Source organism: Chiloscyllium plagiosum, unplaced genomic scaffold (genome assembly GCF_037043375.1).
Source record: "Chiloscyllium plagiosum isolate Xiang-an unplaced genomic scaffold, Cpla_swu_hap1 HiC_scaffold_23, whole genome shotgun sequence".
Taxonomy (NCBI): Eukaryota; Metazoa; Chordata; class Chondrichthyes; order Orectolobiformes; family Hemiscylliidae; genus Chiloscyllium; species Chiloscyllium plagiosum.
The window spans coordinates 58,058,392-58,080,286 of NW_028270161.1; the positions used below are offsets into that span (position 1 = coordinate 58,058,392).

Sequence of the window (21,895 nt, forward strand, 5' to 3'; positions counted from 1 at the left end):
TGAAAATTGAAAAAAATTATTATTTGTATTGTCACCATTATTATTTGGACAACAGTACAGATCAAGAAATCAATTCTCTGATCATCAGTCTCAGTGCTCTCAGATTTTGCAGAGTTATAATCAGCATCATTGAGATGCAAATAAGCTAAATAGATTCCTTCTGTACTGTAATATTGTGTGAAATTATTAAACAATATGGAATTGTATAGAGAAAACTTTTATATAGAAGACTGAAAAATGTTTAATAGACTGTGGTCAGTCCTGACAATATTGGCCAGAAACACAAAGAATGGAGGCAATTTCAAAAAAAGATTCCTGGAATACTGGTGAAATCTCATGTTCCACTTTGAAAGGAGCTGACTGAGAATGTGGCTTTACAGAGCTATTTAAGACAGTAAATAACACTTGCATTTATATAGCACCTTTAATGTAGAAAAATGTCCTAAGGCACTTCACAGAGACAAATCAAAAACAAACTTGTAGAAAAGGTAGATTTAAACTGTAGTGGACATTGATGCAAACTAGTAAAAGGCAAATTTATAACTGGTATCAGCAGATTCTTCACACAAAACAATCAATCAATGCACTTCTAGTCAAGGTCAATATCCAGAAATTGCTTTTAAAGAGTTTGACTTTAAATTGTGCTTAATCATACCCTCAGTAACAGATAAAGATCTTAATATACACAAATACAATTCACACAAATAGTTTCACTGACCCTTAGAGAGATGAATGGCCAAATAATTTATCATTTAGTGTTGGTGTCTGATGGACCAGCATTTGCCAGATCTTCTTCAAAGCAATGCTACAAAATTTACTTTTAATCCACCTAAACAGTCAGGAGCTTCAATTTAATGTCTCAACAAAAAGCAGGCATCTCCATCAAAGCAGCAGCCTTCATACTGACTCAAGTCTCAAGTAGAATTCTGAATCTTTCAGAATGAAAATCCAAAGTGATTCAGGCAAATTGCAGCCTTGCTGGTGAAATTGGAAGTAAGCAATTTTATATCTGGCCTTTTGAAAGATATGTCTGGTTACCAATGAATATACAGCTTCAGCATTTTGCAGAGTTTTTTTAAAATAGGAAAATGTTTCCCTCATCAATTGAGAGAAACCCTACATGGTGTGAAAAATTTAGATTCACCAGGCCATATTTATCCCAAATGCTAATTTACATTCAACTTTCTACACACTTATAAAAAGTTTGTACTGGAAGAACAGGCATATTTTTACATTAATTTGCACTTTGAATTCTACGTGATGTCTGTTGTGCTCCATGAAGAACCATAGATGCTTATTACAATAGTTAAATAAATACATAAATCTAGCTCATGCCTGCATGTATAAATTCTTGCTGAACTATCTTGTCTTCAATTTTTTTTTTACAAAAGCTAATCATTAAATAAAAACAATAAAGTTAAAATATACTGGAAAAATGGGCAGTACTTAACAGCCCTGTTCCCACCATAACATTTTGAAAAATATAAATGCACATTCTGATAAACCTGGAAAAACATGAAAACTATCTAGTATTGATATTAATGCAGTGAAAACCAGGCAAGAATATTGGAATCATCAAAGACTACTTACTTCCAAAAATATCCCAGCTGAATTTGTTTATATATACAGTAGTGTCAGGCTACCAAATTACTTTGTATCTCAAAGTTCAGAAGTCATGAACCAAATAGCAACTGTTTGTCCAATTTTCTCTTCCCTTTTCCGAAGCAGCAGCTCTTACTTGACGTAGCTGCTCAGACGGGCCCTAGCAGTCCTTCAGAGAATCATTCGGTTGTTTCAAGAATTTAGTCTCTATCCAACTGCCTGGCTTCACAATCATTACCATATCTTTATTTGGTGTCCAAATAGGTACTCTCTATTCCAGTTACCGGGCAGTGATGAGTAGAATCATATCTATTTCTTTCTTTCTCTATAGCATAGATATTCAGGCAATTTCTGACTCCAGATAAAATCAACTATATCTGCACAAACTTGACCTTTGTGGTCTACAAAGCAGAGTGTCAAACCAGGTACTGAATTTACCTCACTGGAAATTAGAGGTATTCACAAATCACTTCTGAATGTGGAGATCTTCAAGAGATAAAAAATATCAGTTCAATAACCTGTGATTAAACTGGAGAGATCAAGGTAGGCCTTTACATCAATAATAATAATGTGATTTTCACAGTTTTGCAATGAAACCATACAATCGCACTTGAGAAATGTAGCACAGAAATTCATCACCTTGGAATTTTTTTGTTTGAGAAAATAGCCAGACTGAAAGAACAGACCTTGATTAATTCTTGCTTTCACTGTCATCACAAAGCAATTAAATTAGTCAATGACTTTGATCAACTTTTCTTCTTCGGGGCCTTTTTCAGACAACATCTGAGAGCACACGCAGACAGCTTTTGTGGCTAGTGCAGAATCTTTGCAGTTCAATCTGATATTCAAGGTAAACTGTTAGTCACAGGAGATTAAGGTGTGTAGGTGAATATTTTTATTCAATCTTTTTGAAACATCAACCCCATACTTTAGCATCTCAGTGTAGTATATTTTTCAGGGATTTGCTTCTTTAAGTCCTTCCCTACTGTTGTGTCTGTTTTAGGAGGATTATAACACAGTAGCTTCTTGAAAAACTTCTACCCACCTGTTAAGAAATTGGAACATTTGTTAATTGTTGTAGGTCACGTCTCTCAGAATTTTATGTACAAAGCAATGCCCTACGGTTTCAAACAAATGCATAAATAAATAAATTTTCATCTGCTTGGTAACTAAGGAGCATGTTTCTTTAGGTTAATTAAGGATGGCATTAGTCCAATAGTAAGAGATGACCATTGTTCACTAAATCACATTATACAGTCAGTTTGGGTAGAGATAAGAAATAGCAAACAAATGACTTGTGAGTGTGGTTTATAGGCAGTAACTACGTAATTACACCATTGGGTAGAGTATTACAGGTTTTCAAGATATGGTAATACTAACTGGCAATCTTAATCTTCATAATCAGATTGGCAAAGAAAGGTTTATAAATTCATAGAGTGTACTTGTGACAGTTTTGTTTCCCCAAGAGAAAGTAAGAATGTAAAACACAGTCAATCAGGAAGTAGGCAACTTTGGACCTTGCAGTATGCAATGAGATCTCATAGTAATTGAGCCTCTAAGCAAGTGATCATAACGTGACAGAATTTCATACAGAGTTTGAAAGTGGGAAGTGTAGATTTAAGACTAGTGTCTTAATCTTAAATAAAGGCAACTATAAGGGCACAAGAACGTGGCTGAAGTGAACTCGGAAAACAGGTTAAAGGATAGGTCAGTAGAGAAGCAGTGTTAGGCATTTAAGGGAATATTTCATAATTCTCAGTCAAGATATGTTCTATTGACAAAGAAAGACTCCAAAGAATTATGCACTATGACTAAATAAGGAGTGGAGGACAGTATTAAATTTAAAGCATTACATATTGCAAAGTTTATTGGTAGGTCAGAAGATTGGACAGAACTTAGAAACTAGCAAAAACGTAATTAACAATAATCAGGAAGACATTAGAGTCGAAGAGAAAGCTTGACAGAATTATTAAAAATAATGGTGCGTTTCTATAAGTATATAAAAAGGAAAGGAGGAGCAGCAGCAGTGAATTTTGGTCCCACAGAGGATCAGACTAAGAAATTAATAATGGAAACAAAGGACAAGATGAAGCACTGATTAGGCATTTTGTCTGTCTTCATTATAGAAGACACAAAAAGCATCTTAAGAATACTTGAAAATCAAGAGGTTATAGGGAGGAAGGAACTTAAACAACCACAAATTATATGGGAAAAAATATCAGAAACAAAGGCTGATAAGCCCCCTGCATATGACAACCTGAATCCTAGAGTCTGATATGAAGTAGCTGTCGAGATACAGATACATTGGAAAGTAGTTTGGAAAATTGCGACTGTAACACCTCCATTCAAGAAAGGAGAAAGGAAGCAGTAAACATAAGATTAGTTAGCTGAAACATCTGTCAAATGGAAAAACTACATGGAGGTAAAAGCTAACAACATTTTAAAAATTGTATTACAACCAGGCAGAGACAACATGGTTTATGGATGTCCATAATAGATCTACCATCCCCTGAGAAAAGGAACAGGAAGTTAATTCATCACAGGAAATAACATCATCAACCCAAAGAAACCCAAACATATAAACAGAAAGCAGGAACTTTTACTTCGCCCGAGGCCCACTGAAGATGTTACCTAGTAGGATAATGAAACGTCTGGAAATGAACCTTCCAGCTCGGCGAGCAAACCTACACCCAGAACCTCAACCTGAGCTACAAATCTTCTCAAAACTTGCCAAATGGTTTATGTTTGAAAAGGAAATCACATTTGACTAATTCCTTATAAGTGCCTTGAGAAAGTAACAAGAAAAGTATATAATAGGAAACTTGGAAATGTGCTATGCTTGGATAAGATGCCCCAACAAAAGGTTACTACACAAAATAAATAAAGGCTTGTGGTGTAAGATGGGTCAGACCAAACCCCCCCAGCCCCAAAATATATTATGATAGCCTACATAGAAGAATACAGCGCAGTACAGGCCCTTTAGCCCTCGATGTTGCGCCGATCCAAGCCCACCTAACCTCCACTAGCCCACTATCCTCCATATGCCTATCCAATGCCCGCTTAACTGCCCATAAAGAGGGAGAGTCCACCACTGCTACTGGCAGGGCATTCCATGAACTCTCGACTCGCTGAGTAAAGAACCTACCCCTAACATCTGTCCTATACCTACCACCCCTTAATTTAAAGCTATGCCTCCTCGTAATAGCTGACTCCATACGTGGAAAAAGGTTCTCATGGTCAACCCTATCTAAACCCCTAATCATCTTGTACACCTCTATCAAGTCACCCCTAAACCTTCTTTTCTCCAATGAAAACAACCCCAGCCTTTCCTCATACGATCTTCCTACCATACCAGGCAACATCCTGGTAAACCTCCTCTGCACCCGTTCCAGTGCCTCCACATCCTTCCTATAGTATGGCGACCAAAACTGCACACAATACTCCAGATGCGGCCGCACCAGAGTCTTATACAACTGCAACATGATCTCAGGACTCCGGAACTCAATTCCTCTACCAATAAAAGCCAGTACGCCATATGCCTTCTTCACCGCACTATTTACCTGGGTGGCAACTTTCAAAGATCTGTGTACATGGACACCAAGATCCCTCTGCTCATCCACAGTACCAAGTATCGGACCATTAGCCCAGTACCCCATCTTTCTGTTACTCTTACCAAAGTGAATCACCTCACACTGAGCGACATTGAACTTCATTTGCCACCTTTCTGCCCAGTTCTGCAGCTTATCTATATCCCGCTGTAACCTGCCACATCCTTCCTCACTGTCAACAACTCCTCCGACTTTCGTATCATCCGCAAACTTGCTCACCCAACCTTTTAGCCCCTCCTCCAGGTCATTTATAAAAATGACAAACAGCAATGGTCCCAAAACAGATCCTTGCGGAACACCGCTAGTAACGGCACTCCAAAATGAACCTTTACCATCAACTACTACCCTCTGTCTTTTTCCAGCCAGCCAATTCCTAATCCAAACCTCCAACTCACCCTCAATGCCATACCTCCGTATTTTTTGAAGTAGCCTACCATGGGGAACCTTATCAAACGCCTAGACCCTAACTTTTTCTTATTTTGTAGGCAAGTGCCAGGTGTTGAGTTCTAGATGCAATATGATTGATCAAACTACCAGATTTGAAGCAAAAACACTTTATTCATATACTATAGTTAAAATACTAAAAGAAGAATTGGAATCATTAACTCCATTGGAAAACTTAACAGAGAAATAGATTATTTAGCTACTAAACAGTAACTATTCCAATACAATAACATCCCACAAACATACCCTTGGCAAAAGGCAAATTCAGTATAATAGATTTTGTCTCACATGCATTTCTAGCAGGAGAACCCCCAGCTTTTAGCTGTAACTGACAGAGGAAAAACAGCTTCCACATCCAGCCTCAAGACCCCAGCAGCTGCTACTGAAAAATTGAAACTAAAAATCCTGGTTCTGTGGGAGCTTGACCCCACCCTTTCAGGTTGCTTCTATTGTTCCAACTTTTAAAAAAAATGGTTTACCCTAGTGGTTCTGAGTAGACCTCTCTCTCAAACTTTCTTCATGACAAAAATCCAGGATAAAATACACTTCTTAAAGCCATAATATTGTCATAAAGGGGTAACAATATGAGCAGTGATAGAGGATGGGTTCACTAACAGAAGGCAGAGAATGAGGGATAAGTGGAGTTGGCTAGCTATTGAGAGTGGGCCAGGGATCAATGCTGGAGTCTCAAAAATTTGCAATCTATATCAATGACTTGGATGAAGGCACTGCACAAAGATAGGCAGAAAAGTGAATTATCAAGAGGTCACAAAGGGAAAACAGATCGACTAATAGATCAGCCAAACATTAACCATCATGCAGAATATTGTAAAATATATGCTTGGTTACTTTTAAAAAATGTATTCACTCATGGGATGTGGGTGTAACTGGCTAGACAGCATTTATTGTCCATTTCCAGTTGCCCTTGAGAAGGTGGTGAGCTGCCTCTTCAACTGCTGCAGTCCATGTACTTTAGGTCGACCCACAATGTTGCTAGGGGGCGAATTCCATGGTTTTAGCCCAGCGACAGTAAAGGAATGATGATATGTTTCCAAGTCAGATAGATAAGTGACTTGAAGGGAAACTTGCAGGTGGTGGTGTTTCCATGTGCCTGCTGCCCTTGTTCTTCCAGATGGAAGGAGCTGTGTAAGAAACTTTGACGAATTTCTGCAGTGCATCTTGTAGATAGTATACACTGCTGCTACTCAATGTCGGTAATGGATGGAGTGGATGCTTGTGGATGTGGTGCCATTCATTTGGGTTGCTTTGTCCTGGATGGTGTCAGGCTTCTTGAGTGTTGTTGAAGCTGCACCTATTCGGGCAAGTGGGGTGTATTCCATCACACTCCTGGCTTGTGCCTTGTGGATGGCGGACAGGCTTTGAAGAGTCAGAGGATCAGTTACTTGCCACAATATTCCTAGCCTCTGACCTCCTCTTGTAGCCACTATGTATTGAGTCCAGTTGTGTTTTTGGTCAATGGTAACCCCCAGTGGGGAATTCAGTGATGGTAACACCATTGAATGTCATGGGGATGTGGTTAGCTTGTCTCTAATTGGAGACGGTCATTGCCTAGCATGTGTGTGGCGCAAATGTTACTTGCCATTTGTCAGCTCAAGCCTGGATATTGTCCAGATCTTGTTGCATTTGAACTTGGACTACTTCGGTATCTAAGGTGTTGTGAATGGTGCTGAACATTGTTCACCAATGACTGCACATTCATACTTATGATCTTATAATAGAGAGAAGGTCAATGATGAAGCAGCTGAAGATGGTTGGGCCCAGGGCATTACCCTGAGGAACTTCTGCTGAGATGTCCCGGCCTGGAAATGACTGACCTCCAACAACCACAACCATCTTCCTATATGCCAGGTATGAACGAACAGTAAAAAGAGAAAACCAATATATTATTTAACGGCAGAACACTATGATACAGAGGTATGTGGAGATTCTGGTACATGAATCACAAAAATCTGGTATGAAGACGCAGCAAGTGATTTGGAAAGCAAATGGAATAAAAGTATAAAGTAGTGAAATATTAGTGCAGCTGCACAGGGCACTGGTGACACTATGTCTGGAGTACTGTGTAGTTTTGATCTCCTTACTTACGAACAAATAATAATTTAAATAGAAGCAGATCAAAGAAGGTTAACTCAACTGCTTTCTGGGATGGATAGACTGTCTCACAAGGACAGGTTGGTCCTGTATCCATAGAGGGGGCAGAGTGAGAGGGCGGGAGATGAGTCATTTGGAGATGGTCCCAGGACTGTCCAGGACTGTTCTTGGTAGCATTTCAGTGAGCAGAGTTCGTTTTTAATAACTGTACCTGTAAACAAAAGCCGCGGTCAGGGTTGAAATAGTTCTTTGACGTATTGTTTCTATTGGGACCTTGAGATCCCTTCAGATAATCCGATATTTGAATAATTGATATTCAGATATTTGAGGTTCCTCTGTACCAGACAATGACCATCACCAGTAAGTGACACTCTAACCACCACTTGACATTCAACGGTATTATCATCACCAAATCCCTCACTGTCAACATCCTTGGGGTTACCATTGACCAGAAACTCAACTGGACTCACCACATAAATACAGTGGCTACAAGAGCAAGTCAGAGACTAGGGATGCTGTGGCAAGCAACTCACCGTCTGTGTCCAAACATCTATCCACCATTGACAAGGCACAAGTCAGGAGTGTGATGGAATACTCCCCATTTGCCTGGATGAATGCAGTTCCAACAACACTCAAAAAGCTTGATACCAGCCAGGACAAAGCAACCCGCTTGATTGGCACATCTACAAGCATTCAATCCGTCCGCCACCAGCACTCAGTAAAAGCAGTGTGTACTGTCTACAGGATGCACTGCAGAAATTCACCAAAGATCCTTTGATAGCATGTTCCAAACCTACAACCACTTCCATCTAGAAAGGACAAGGGCAGCAGGTACTTGGGAACACCACCTCCTGCAAGTTCCCCTCCAAGCCACTCACCACTCTGACTTGGAAATATACTGCCGTTCCTTCACAGTCGTTGGGTCAAAATCCTGGAATTCCGTCCTTACCGACATTGTGGGTCAAACCACAGCAGATCGACTGCAGCAGTTCAAGAAGGCAGCTCACCACCACCTTCTTAAGGGCAAACAGGGATAGACTATCAATGCTGGCCAGCCAGCGATGCCCAAGTCCCACAAATTAAGAAAAAAAAGAGGAACTTATAATGGGGAAACAAAGAAAGGACCATTTGAGGTCATCTTTCAAGATTCTATAGATTCTGGAATAATTCTATGGATTGGAAGGTAACTAATATAACCCTGCCATATATAGAGAATGGGTTGGCAGACAGAAAACAAAGAGCAAAAATAAATGTATCTTTTTCTTAGTGGCAGACAGTGACTAGTGGGGTACCACAGGGATCCCAACTATATTAATGATTTAGATGAGGGGACAAAATGTAATATCTCAAAGCTTGCAGACAACTCAAAGCCTCGGGACAATGAGCTATGAGGAAGTTTGGCTTATAGATGACAAGTAAACCTAGTGCAATACAAGTACAAGGAAATGACCAGCTCCAACAAGGGAAAATGTAATAATTTCCTCATGATAACGAACAACACCATCACTGAATTCACATGATCAACATCCTAGGAATTACTACTGATCAATAATGGAAATTGGGCAACAATATAGATGCTGTGGATATGAGGAGAGAGATTGGGAATTCTGTGGAGAATAACTCATCTCTTGCTTTCCAGAGCCTACCCATTATCTACAAGTCACAAATTAGAAGTCTGATAGAATACTATTACCTTGCCTGAATGAGTACAACTCCAACAACACTCAAGAAGCTCAACATTTAGGGCAAAGTAGTTTGTTAGTTCAACACCCTGTCCACCAAACATTCATATCCTTCACACCAACATACCCATCTACAAGATGCACTGCAGTAACTTGCAATGCTTCTTTTGACAGCATGTTCCAAACCTAATACTTCTAACTTCAAGGACAAAAGGAATAAAAGGCATTGGAACACCACCTTTTGCAAGTTACCCTCCAAGCCACGCATCATCTTTCATAAGGGATATGGACAGATTGAATTAGCAAACATTTGGCAGTTGAATCTAAAGTGGGATAACTTTTAACCTTTTATTGGATTTGTGCATTGCTGTCTAAGCCAGCATTTCTTGCCTATCTCTCAGTACCCTTGAGAAAGGAGTCATGAGACAATGTCTTGAACCACTGCACTCTATCTGGTGTAGATACACCCACAGTACTACTTGAAGGGAGTTCTAGGATTTTGCCCAGCAACAGTGAAAGAACGTAGCAATATAGTATCAAGTCAAGATGATGTGTGGCTTGGAGGGTAACTTGCAAATGGTGGTGTTCCAATGCCTTTTCTTCCTTTTGTCCTTGAAGTAATTTACTTTCCTACTGCTGGGATGTTGTCAATAAACTGCACTACAGCACATGTGGATCCTTTATCAAGGTAATTAATGTAGATTGTAAATAGTTGAGACCCCAGCACCAATCCTTATGGCATCCCACTAGTTACAGTTGAAAATTACTGACTTTTCTCAACTTTTTTTTTGCTAGTTTGCTAATCCTCTCATGCTAAAAGAATTCCGAGCAATGACCAAATCCCACAAAACAACCTGGTATGTAACATTTATAGAAGAGGTGAAATTGAGACAGTAAAACTGCAAGAAAGGAACATGTTCTTATCAGGAATCAGGGTGGGAAGAAGCTGAGAGAATGTTATCTGCAGGAATCCATGAGATTATTGTAGATAGTTGTTAACAGCCCATCCCTCGGTAAAGATAGATAATTAGCAGGAGGGAATAGAAATGCAGAGATGGACCATATGAAGGTAAAAGTGAGGTGGAAAATGAAACAAAGTCGATGAAATTTGGCAGCCTGGAACAAAAATCTAGAAGCAAAACCAATACCGCCAATGAACCAGAAACAAAAAAAAGAGATGAAAGAGGGAAAATGTCTCACAAACTCCAGGAAAAGGAAGGCAAAGGAGGTTTTCATCAGAATACTATTTGGAGAATGTGAAAAGGAGAAATTGTTTTGTGGAACATTTACCAGTACTGATGACAAGTCACTGATCTGAAATGTTAACTCACTTTCTCTCTCCATAGATGCTGCCTTACTTGCTGAGTATTTTCAGTAACTTCTAGCATTTACAGCTTTTGCCTTTGCTGATGTCCAATGACTTGTTTTACTCACCTTTGGGCTGTATGATGATCATCTGCTTTAAATACATAAAACAGTGTACTCTTATGAAGCATCTGGAAAATCACTTTGGGTTCTGAGAGATCATCCTGGACTTCAGAAACTGTGAAGCCCAGCAATGGTTGACTCTCTAATGCAGCCACATCCTGTTTTTAAAAAAATAGACATTGGAGATAATTTTGAGAGAAGCTTCAAATAGGTAAGGCATATTAAATAAAATTATATCACGAGATTACTTAATGCAATTTATTTAAAGTTTTGGCTTTGTGGGCCGTATTGGTCCTTGCTCACAGTGACAGGGGCTACAAAGAACATTTAGTCACAGAAATCTTATTGTGCAGGAGGCCATTCAGCCCATCAAACCTGTATCAATTCTTCAAATGAGCAATAGTACCAACTGCCAATCTCCTGCCTTTTCCCCAGAACCTTTTACATTATTTTTATTCAAATAATCTAATGCCCTCTTGAATGTCTCAATTGAAAATGCCTCCATCACATTTCTAGTCAATGCATTCTATAACCTAACCGCTTGCTGTGTGGAATGCTTTTTTCTCATATCACCCTTGCTTCTTTCACAAATCACTTCAAATCTATGCTCTCATTCTTTTTTTTGCAAACAGGAACAGTTTCTCACTATCTACTGTATCAAGGTTTTGAATATTCCTATCAGATCTCCTCAGCCTTTTCTTTCCAAGAAGAAAAGTCCTGACTTTTTAAATCTATCCTCATAACTGAAATTTCTCTTCTTTGGAATCATTTCTGAACATCACTTCTACATTCTTCAATGTATTCATATTGTTCCGATAATGTGGTGCGCAGAAATGTATACAATGCTTCAACTGAGGTCAAACAAGTGTCTTATGTAAGTTCATTTTGGAGTTCTTCTCAACAGTTTACAAAGCTCCCAAGTCTCCATTCAAATCCATCCAGTAATTTTCATATTACAGGCTGTTAAAACCAATAAACAATTTCAAATTATTCACTAATAAATCAATGCCTCTTTCTAAAGCTCCATATCCATAAAATTCATTAAGGAAAATAAGCAATAAAACAATCTGAATATAAAGGATAACTGTATGGCCTGTACTTTAAAGGCTACAATGGCAGGGATCAGGAACCACAAAGTTGGATACTTAAAACTGCAGTAGCTATTGTGTTTCCCATAGTTTTAGTGCATTTCAAATGTCACAGATAAGTGAATTAAACACTTGTCTTTCCAGTGAGAAATATTTGAGGGGAAGGGAAAAACAGGCTAAGATTGTTCCCAACACAACTGTAGAGGTTGATAGACACAATACAATGAATATTGTAATAAACTGGCATAAATAGCCTATTAGGTCCTAAAAAAAACATGTTGAGTTTTGTAAAATAATCATGACAACTTAAACATAGAAAGAAACAGGGTATAAAATAATATCTTAGTATGAAATGGTGTTGTGTTAATGTGGAAACTAATAATATCACCCATTGCACTCTAAACATTTTTTACTTCTCATCAGTTAGCTGTGGTACAGTCATAGACATTTAATTGACAAATATTTATCTGTATAATAATTGGACAGGCTCTTACCTCACTGGCAGCATAAGTATATAACACCTTGTCCTGAATGACAAACCAGAGTCGTTTCCATGGTTTCTTAATACCTTTTGACCTATAAAGGTAGCCACTCATCGATGATGCTCCTGTATTAGCAGATACCTGAAATAAACAGTGGAGTACTATATACTTTAAAGTAAAGTTTTGGATAACTCCCTGTGTCTCTCTTACTTTGAGGAGAAAGTGAGGTCTGCAGATGCTGGAGATCAGAGCTGAAAATGTGTTGCTGGAGAAGCGCAGCAGGTCAGGCAGCATCCAAGGAACAGGAAAATCGGCTTGAAACTGAAGGAGGGCTTATGCCCGAAATGTCGATTCTCCTGTTCCCTGGATGCTGCCTGACCTGCTGCGCTTCTCCAGCATCACATTTTCAGCTCTCTCTTACTTTGATCATTTCTGGTTTGTTGACAGGTTTACTGATCTTTCTATTTCTAGTTCTAGCAAAGATGCTGTGGGACGTGCCGTGTACTTCTCACTTTGTTCAATTTCACTTTCTCCACTCCTGACTGCAAACTATTAATAGCAGCAAAATTCATAATTCTCGACTAGTTAGAATAATCCTGCAACTTGTAACAAAGTTGATTGTAAGTAGTTCAATGATGGAAAGGTCAAGGAAGAGTTCCTCTGTCACCTGTAGATAAAGCCCTATAGTTAGGGAACTGCAATAAAGGCAGCTTCCTAAACAACATGCAGAGAAATGAAATTCAGGAATTGATTCTGTCGCTGAAAAACAGAGCTATGGTTAACTTCAATTGAATACTTCTCTGCAAAATTTTCACCCAACAGAGTAAGTTGCCTTAAACATACAAGATGGAGTAGGAGTCAGTCATTTGTTTCCTAAAGCCTGCTGTTCTAACTGTAACCTCAACTACACATTCCTGCCTATCCCTGAAAATGTTTCATCTACTTGTTTACCAAAAATCTATACACCTCTGACTTAAAAATGTTCAAAGAATTTGCCTCCATCATCTTTTCGGGAAGAGGGTTTCAAAGACTCATGATCCTCTTGACAGCAATCATTTTTCATCTGTTTTAAATGAATGACCCTTTACTTTTAAACAGTGATCCTTGGTTCTTGATTCTCCCTGAAGAGGAGACTTCTTTTCCAAATCCATCTTGTTAAGATGCCTCAAAATCTTAAACAAAAACAGAAGTTGCTGGAGAAACTCAGCAGATCTGACATCATCTACAACCCTAAAGATCTTACAGGTTTCAATATAGTTATCTCTCAAATGTTCTAAATGCTAGTGGATACAAGCTTGGCCTGTCCAATCTTTTGGCATAAGACACTCCTCACCAATTCTAGGTATTTGCTTAGAAAACCTCTAAACTGTTTTCAACACATTTTTTCCTTTTTTAAATAAAAAGGAGACCAATACTGTGCTCAGTAGTCCAGATGTGGTCTCACCAATGCCCTGTATAAGTGAAGCATAACCTCCCTACTTTTATTCTTAATTTGCTCCTTACCCTAAACAAAACAAACAAATTCTTTTAGCTAATCTTTTGTGAATAATGCATTAGAATACCCAGATCCTCTACATCTCAGAAATTTGCAATCTCTCATCTGTTTTTTTTCTTCTTGCCAAAATAGTTAGTTTCACTTTTTCATTACACACCATTTGCCAAATCTTTGCCTATTCACAAACCATATCTTTTTGTCGCCTCTTAATGTCCTCTTCACAACACATTATCCTACCTGCCTACCTTCAATTCCTTAATTCAAATCATTTATATAAATCGTAAAGAGTCAAAGCTCCAGCACTGATCTCTGTGACATGCTAACTGTTAGATCAGGCCAAAAAAAAAAAAAGCACTTGTTTATTCTTCCACCATTTCCATGAAGATTAATACTTTCAAAGTTAACTTGGGATAACAAACCATTTTTTGACAGTGGCATGCAGGGAGGGATGGAAAATCAGCATAACTGCAGAATAGTGAAGAGACAATACACCTAAGTTCCACTCTATTGACCTCAATTTTGCCTTTGGATCAGAAGGTTTATAGACTTTAAGGTCAGACCTAGAACTTGTAGACAATCTAAAATTAAATACCCAAACAGCACTGACATCTTGCTGCACTCTCAGAATGGACATTTACATGAATCATGTGAAGGTTAAGGATATTATGGCACTATTGGAAGAAATGTAACATGGCATTCCTCATTCATCAATGCTGATGGCTATCATCAGTAGTTAAATTAATTCCTGTTTATGGAGTTGTGCTACATGTACTGCTTCCAATGCGATGTCATCAAAACCAGTACTAGTTTTAAACACGCATGCTGATAGCATCCCGGTCAAATCCACTAGCACCTTTCTCAACTACTCCATACTTATTAAATTGCCTGACAGCATATCTGACACAGACAATAGATGAGCAGAAATTTCCTCTAATTAAATACTGGAAAGACTGAAGTCATTATCCTTGGTGCCTGGCACAAATTCTACTGCCTGGCTTCTGAATAGTTACAGCACAGAAAGAGGTCATTTGCATTGGCTTGCTCAAACAGCAATTCAGAGGTCACACTCCCCTTTTTCCTGTAACCCAAAATTATTAATGTTTTCAAATTTTCAAGTTCCTTTTTAAAGCTATATTTGAAACTGCCTCCACAAAGCACATAGGCAGTGAATTTGAGATCACAGACATTCACACACAAAAATGTTTTCATAGTGCTCTGTTCATTCTTTGATTTCTCTCTATCTACTCCGTCTAGACTCATCATGTTTTCATCTGTCAAATCTCCTTTCAACCTTCTCCAGTAAAAGATAGCAGCTCCAGCTTTTCCAGTATATCCTCAAACCGGTCTTTCACCCTGGAACTATTTGGATGAATCTTTCCTGTGCCATTTCTAAAGTCTTCATACTGTTTCTAAACTGTAGTGGTCAGAACTGGATACAATAGTCACCTTTGTAGCACTTTCTTAGTAAAGATAGTTGCAAAGAAGTCATATAGTCATAATTTAAAGGTGATTGGAGGAAGGTATAGTGGAGATGTCAGAGGTAGATTCTTTATGCAATGAATGGTGGATGTGTGGAGTGCACTGACAGTAGTGATAGTAGAGTCAGAGGTATTAGGGACATTTAAATAACTGCTGGACAAGGACATGGATGACAGTAAATTGAGGGGTGTGTAGGTTAGGTTGATCTTAGATTAAGATAAATGCTCGCCACAACATCGTGGACCAAAGGGCCTGTACTGTTCTGTACTGTTTTATGTTCGATGTTCTACCTCAGCTATGCTCTTCGTCTTCGTGCATAAATCCCATTTTTTGTTTTTAATTGCCTCTTCTTGCGACATTCCTATGTGTTTTTACAAGACTTTTGGATTCTCTTTATATCGGACATCTGTCACACACTTCTTTTCTGTTTTATCTTGCCATCTATCACTTTAGTCATCCAGGGCCATCATGAAGATTGCCCCTTTCCATCTTCAGAACATTATTTGAATCTGCCTTACTCAGCTCACCTTCTGCTGAAACCCTCATCTATTCTTTTGATACTTCTAACTAGACTACTGCAGTATATTCCTGAGATTAGACACAATCATCCTGGCTGACTTTCACCTTGTACCCTGCAACTGAAAGTCATTCAACATGATGCTGCCCATGCTCACTGACTCCAAGTAAAGCAAGTATCCATTTTAAAACTTCTCATCTTTCAACTTCTTCAAGTCCCTTATAGCCTTTCTACCCTTCTTCTAGTTCAATAATTCTGAGGTATTGATGTTCATCTAATTGTACCCTTTTCAGCATCTCCAATTTTACTTGCTTCACCATCAGTAAGTGACGAGATCCTAAGCTCTGGAAAATCCCCATAAATCTTTCTGCCTCTACACTATTTTTCCTCAATTTTTGCCACTTTTTCTCAATGCTTTATGCCGTTTATGTTAAGATTGCTCCTTTACATGCCTGTGGCCTCAGGAGTTTTGTTATCTTAAAAGGCACAATATAAATGTAAGTTGTCTACAATAGCAATTTCTTTCTACTCAAAAAAATGCTAAATAAATAGTTTCTGTTATAGTAGTTGATTTGTTTTAAAGACAAATATCAGGGACACAATAAAAGAGAAGTTAAACATAATACCAACTTAAACAAAATAGTAACTGCATTTTTGGACTTCATCTGTTCCTCACTCAAATCCAAAAATCAAATCGGGTGGGGTAACATGTTGCTGCTTTGGTGCCCTAATTTTCGGGAAACAAAGTAGCAGTTTGACCTTGCTTTCAGTGAAATACAAGAAGAAATACTTAGATTTGTACATCCACCAAGAGCACGTCACTAGTGGCATCAAAAGGGTAGTTCCAGGAGGTGAAAAAGATGCAAATACCATTTGACAATTAATAAACAGATTTTAAGAATTGCAATAAAACCTAGCACTGAGTCCAGAAGAGCTTGAAATCCATGAGAAAAGTAGATTTCAATTTTCATTACAATATCCCAACAATTTATTTATAAAGACCATGCGGTCTTTGGAGGGTAGAGTGCATGAAAGCAATAATGTAGTGTTCCAAAGTCAACATGTTCTTGCTATTGGTAGTAGAAATGTGGTACAACATTTTCAACCTATAATCATTTATGCATAATCATCAATGAGTTCATTTCTTGTCAATACATCGGGTATTGGTGGAAAGCATAAGCACTTTGGATAAATGATAGTCTGTCATTTTTTCGGTATTCTACCAATTGAAAACAGCCAACTGTCTGTAAGTTTTTCTGAAGTTAGTAAAACCCTTAACAGCAAATTAATACCCCCTCCATATACCTAAGTATACATATCATGAGCGTGCAACTATGGAAAGTCACTTTCTTAGAGTCATAGAGATGTACAGCACAGAAATGGACCCTTCAGGACAATTTGTCCATGCTGACCAGACATCCTAAATTAATCTAGTCCCATCTGCCAGCACTTAGCCCACATTCTGTGAAACCCTTCCGATTCATATAATCATCCAGCTGCCTTTTAAATGTTATAATTGTACCAGCTACCACCACTTCCTCTGGCAGCTCTTCCTTAATAGGCAAGACAGTACCAAAGGCTACAAGAGCATTTAATATTCAAGTTGTATCTTTTATTTGTTGTGACTAGAACAGTCAGATGAATATCAGTTAAAGCTGTTTGCCCCACTTACTTCTTTCAGTGCTGCTGGAATTTTCTTGTGCTTCCGTCCTGAAGAATGCTGAATGCTGTGAAAAACTGAGGTAAGGGCACTTGACGATTTGTGAGTTGGAGACAGCATCTTTGGATCAGGTGACTGTACTTCTAATTAACAGTAAGTGAATAGGTTTATGTTAAAATTAATATTAAAATCCAATGTAAGATTTAAAAAAAAACCAATTTAAACTCTTGCAGTATCTAATTGGTTTCTACAGTTGTATTTGGAGTTGGAGGAGGGATGGGAGAAGGTAGAGCTGCATCATCATTTGGATTCTGGAGAATTTCCAGAAAATTGAAAAATTACCAATATGACACCCCTATTCAAAAAGAGGGGGAGGTAAAAAGCAGGTAACTGTAGGCCAATTTACCTAATGTGTACTGTTGGAAGAGAATGGGAATCAGTTAAGAAAGTAATAGCAGATCATTTTGAAAATTATAATCCAATTAAGCAGAATCAGCATGGCTTCATGAAAGGGTAATTGTGTCTGACTAATTTATTAGTTTTTTGAGGGAATCTCAATAGAATGGATAGAAAGGAATCAGAAGATGTATTGTATTTGGATTTCCAGAAGGTGTTCTCAAGGTCCCTCACAAAAGGTTGCAGATAGTACATTAATGTAGATAGAGAATTGGCTAGTGAGCAGGAAACGGCGAGTGGGGATAGAGGTTCCTTTTCAGGTTAGTGACCCATAATGTGGGAAAATATGAAGTTGTTCATTTTTGGAGAGAACAAAAGAACAGCACATTATTTAAAATAGTTTAGAGAAAAACTACAAAGCTGTCAACACAAAAAGGATGTGGAAGTACTTGTGCACGAAACATAAAGTTAGCACACAGGTGCAGCAGAAAGTCAGGAATGCTAATGAAATCTTGGCCCTTATTTCAAAGGGATTGGACTATAAAAGAGTAGGGAAGTCTTACTGCAACAGCACAAGGTGCTAGTGAGACCACATCTTTCGTACTGAGAGAAGATTTTGTCCTATATCATTTCATTGAGGCAGTCCAGAGAAAGTTTCTGGTAAGGAAGATCCCTGGTCAGGTTAAAATCAACTAGGAGAAAGTGAGGACTGCAGATACTGGAGATCAGAGTCGAGAACCTGGTGCTAGAAAAGCATAGGTCATGTAGCCTCCGAGGAGCAGGAGAACCGACATTGCAGGCGTAAGCCCTTCATCAGGAATTAGGCTTGTGAGCCGAAGGGGTGGAGAGATAAATGGGAGGGGGTGGGGCTGGGGGGGAAGGTAGCTGAGAGTGCAATAGGTAGATGGAGGTGGGAGTAACAGTGATAGGTCGGAGAGGAGGGTGGAGCGGATAGGTGGGACGGAAGTGGTCGGGTAGGACAGGTCTTGAGGCGGTGCCAAGTTGGAAGGTTGGAACTGGGATAAGGTGAGGGGAGGGGAAATGAGGAAACTGGTGAAGTCCACATTGATGCTATATGGTTGGAGGTCCCAAAGTGAAGATGAGGTGTTCCTCCTCCAGGCATCAGGTGGTAAGGGAGTGGTGATAGAGGCCCAGGACCTGCATGACCTTGGCAGAGTGGGAGGGGGAGTTGAAGTGTTCGGCCACAGGACGGTGGGGTTGGTGCAGGTGTCCTGGACGTGTTCTCTGAAGAGCTCTGCAAGTAGGCGTCCTGTCTCCCCAATGTAGAGGACACCATATCGTGAGCAACAGATTCGGTAAATGACATGTGTGGGAGTGCAGATAAAACTCTCATGGATGTGGAAGACTCCTTCAGGGCCTTGGACGGAGATGGAGGGGAAGGTGTGGGCGCAGGTTTTGCAATTCCTGCAGTGGCAAGGGAAGGTGCCGGGAGGGGAGGCTTGGTTGGTGGGAGGCGTGGACCTGACAACAGGGGCATGGAGGGAATGGTCTTTACAGAAAGTGGATAGGGGTTGGGAGGGAAATATATCTCTGGTGGTGGGGTCTGTTTGTAGTTGGCAGAAACAGCGGAGGTTGATGCGATGCATACGGAGGTTGGTGAGATGTAAGGTGAGGATTGCGGGGTTCTGCCTTTGTGCAGTTGGAGGGGTGTGGTTTGAGGGCGGAGGAACCCCCCTAGTCCTCGCCTTCCACCCCACCAACCTCTGTTATACATTGCATCATCCTCCACCATTTCCTCCATCTACAAACAGACCCCACCACCAGAGATATATTTCCCTGCCACCCCGTCTGCTTTCCGTAAAGACCATTCCCTCCGTGACTCTCTTGTGAGGTCCACGCCCCACATCAACCCACCGCCCCTCCTGGCGCCTTCCCCTGCCACCATAGGAACTGCAAAACCTGAGCCCACACCACCCCTCTCCCCTCCTTCCACGGCCCCGAAGGAGCCTTCCACATCCAGAGTTTTACCTGCACTTCCACACGTCACTTACTGTATCCATTGCTCCCAATGGGGTCTTCTCTACATTGGGGAGACAGGATGCCTACTTGCAGAATGCCTCAGAGAACATATCTTGGACACCCCCACCGCTCCATGGCCGAACACTTCATCCCCCCCTCCCACTCCATCAAGGATATGCAGGTCCTGGGCCTTCTCCATCACCACACCCTAACCACCCAACCTGGAGGAAGAATGCCTCATCTTCTGCCTTGGGACCTTCCAATCACACAGCATCAATGTGGATTTCACCAGTTTCCTCCACCAGTGACTTGTCCATTTTCCTTATCACCTATCTGCTCCACCCTCCTCTCTGAACTTTCACCATTACGCCCACCTCTATTTATTTATCGCACTCTCAACTACCTTCCCCCAGCCCCACCCCCCCAACCCTATTTATCTCTCCACCCTCCACCTCCCCTCCCCCCCGGCTCATAAGCCTCATTCCTGATTAAGACCTCGTGCCTGAAACACGATTCTTCTGCTCCTTGGATGCTGCCTGACCTGCTGTGCTTTCCCAGCACCACACTCTTGATTCAGATCCCTGGTAAGGAGGAATTGTTTCATGAGCAAAAGCTAAACAGGTTGGGACTCCACTCATTGGAGTTTAGAAGAATGAGAGATGATCTCCTTGAAACATACTGAATTCTTAAAGGGCTTGACAGGTTAAATTCTGAAAGGATGTTTCCCCTCATGGGAGAGTCTAGGACTAGAGAGCATAGTCTCAGATAAAGGGGCACCAATTTAAGGCTGAACTGGGGGTTGAATGTGTTTGGACTTCTTTGCCACAATGAGCAGCAGGGAGAGTCCTTGTACATATTTAACACTGAGTTAGGTAAATTCTTGACCAGCAGGAGAAATCAAAGGTTATGGGGGAAATGCAGTAAAGTGAATATTAGCAATGTTGGATAGCCATGATCCTGTTAAATAGCAGACCAGACTTGAGCAGACGAATAGCCTATTCCTATTCAGAATGGTTTTATTTGAAAGTGATTTGTGCTCTCTCAATAGGTCATTGGTTGATCACAGCATGTCGGCAGGTAGTGTACTGAGCCAATGAGTCCAGGAATGTCACAGATTCCTGGTTCTGTGCTGAACTCAGTTGACTAGGAGACGGTTAAAAAAAAACACAAAGGACTTCCTTGTTTTAAAAAAAACCCTCCACTTTTCCTACTGGAAAACACATTTTTGTGAGCATGTAGTTTGTAGGTGAAGATAGAGTGGAGTTCAATTGGAACGTTCCCATGGTCAAATAGTTGACTAGAAATTTATCTCAGCTAAAATACCAAGAATACCAATTGAAACACATACCAGAATGTTGCTTTGATGTTCTCTTCCCTTTTGAAATTAAAAATTTTGAGTAAAGAATACTGCTAGGATTTCCTGAATGTATCAGAAAGTTTTGACACCACGATAAATTGTTTTGGACAATCAAAACAACACTTTCAAACTACATAGGAGGAGGATAAGCTTTCATTATGAAAACATTAAAAGCACCTCCAAAAAATGTGAAATCTTCTTTAAAAACACTTCAAATAAATATTTCTCAAATTTCTTCAACAAAGAAAATCAATCCAAAAGTATTAAGTATCCACATGGGGAACAGAGTTAAGCTTTCCCAGATTCTCTTAAGGATGAATATATGAGTAGTATAACATTGTATCAGCTGTTTAAGATTACACACTTTCTACTCTACCTTGATAATTCATGTATATTGCAGCACTCCACAAAAATGACAATTACTTGTCTTTATTTAATGGCATTGATGTAAACATATCAGGTTATGCAGTGGTTTGACCAGCAATGGTAAAAGGTGGTTTTAAAACTAAATTTGAGGTTGCCAAATGCAAAGAAAAATAGCAAGGGTCTGTTTCTGCATACAGTA

General features: G+C 39.6%; 1 protein-coding gene across 2 annotated transcripts in view; it reads right to left on the reverse strand.

Annotated features, from left to right (window-relative positions):
• Positions 1 to 405: 405 nt before the first annotated feature.
• The window catches only part of fgd6 (FYVE, RhoGEF and PH domain containing 6), a 141,228-nt gene continuing 119,738 nt past the window's right edge, over positions 406 to 21,895 (reverse strand). The window contains exons 18-22 of one of the 2 annotated variants that reach the window (XR_015761198.1): positions 17,610 to 17,740; positions 12,459 to 12,587; positions 10,883 to 11,034; positions 7,810 to 7,977; positions 406 to 2,647 (exon numbers count right to left, since the gene is read on the reverse strand). Coding sequence is in view for 1 of the 2 variants with exons in the window: in XM_043713308.2 (XP_043569243.2) it covers positions 2,611 to 2,647; positions 10,883 to 11,034; positions 12,459 to 12,587; positions 17,610 to 17,740 (449 nt within the window). In the remaining variant the exon portion in view is untranslated. The remainder of the gene's footprint in view (positions 2,648 to 7,809; positions 7,978 to 10,882; positions 11,035 to 12,458; positions 12,588 to 17,609; positions 17,741 to 21,895) is intronic. The other variant, XM_043713308.2, reaches the window with a different exon arrangement.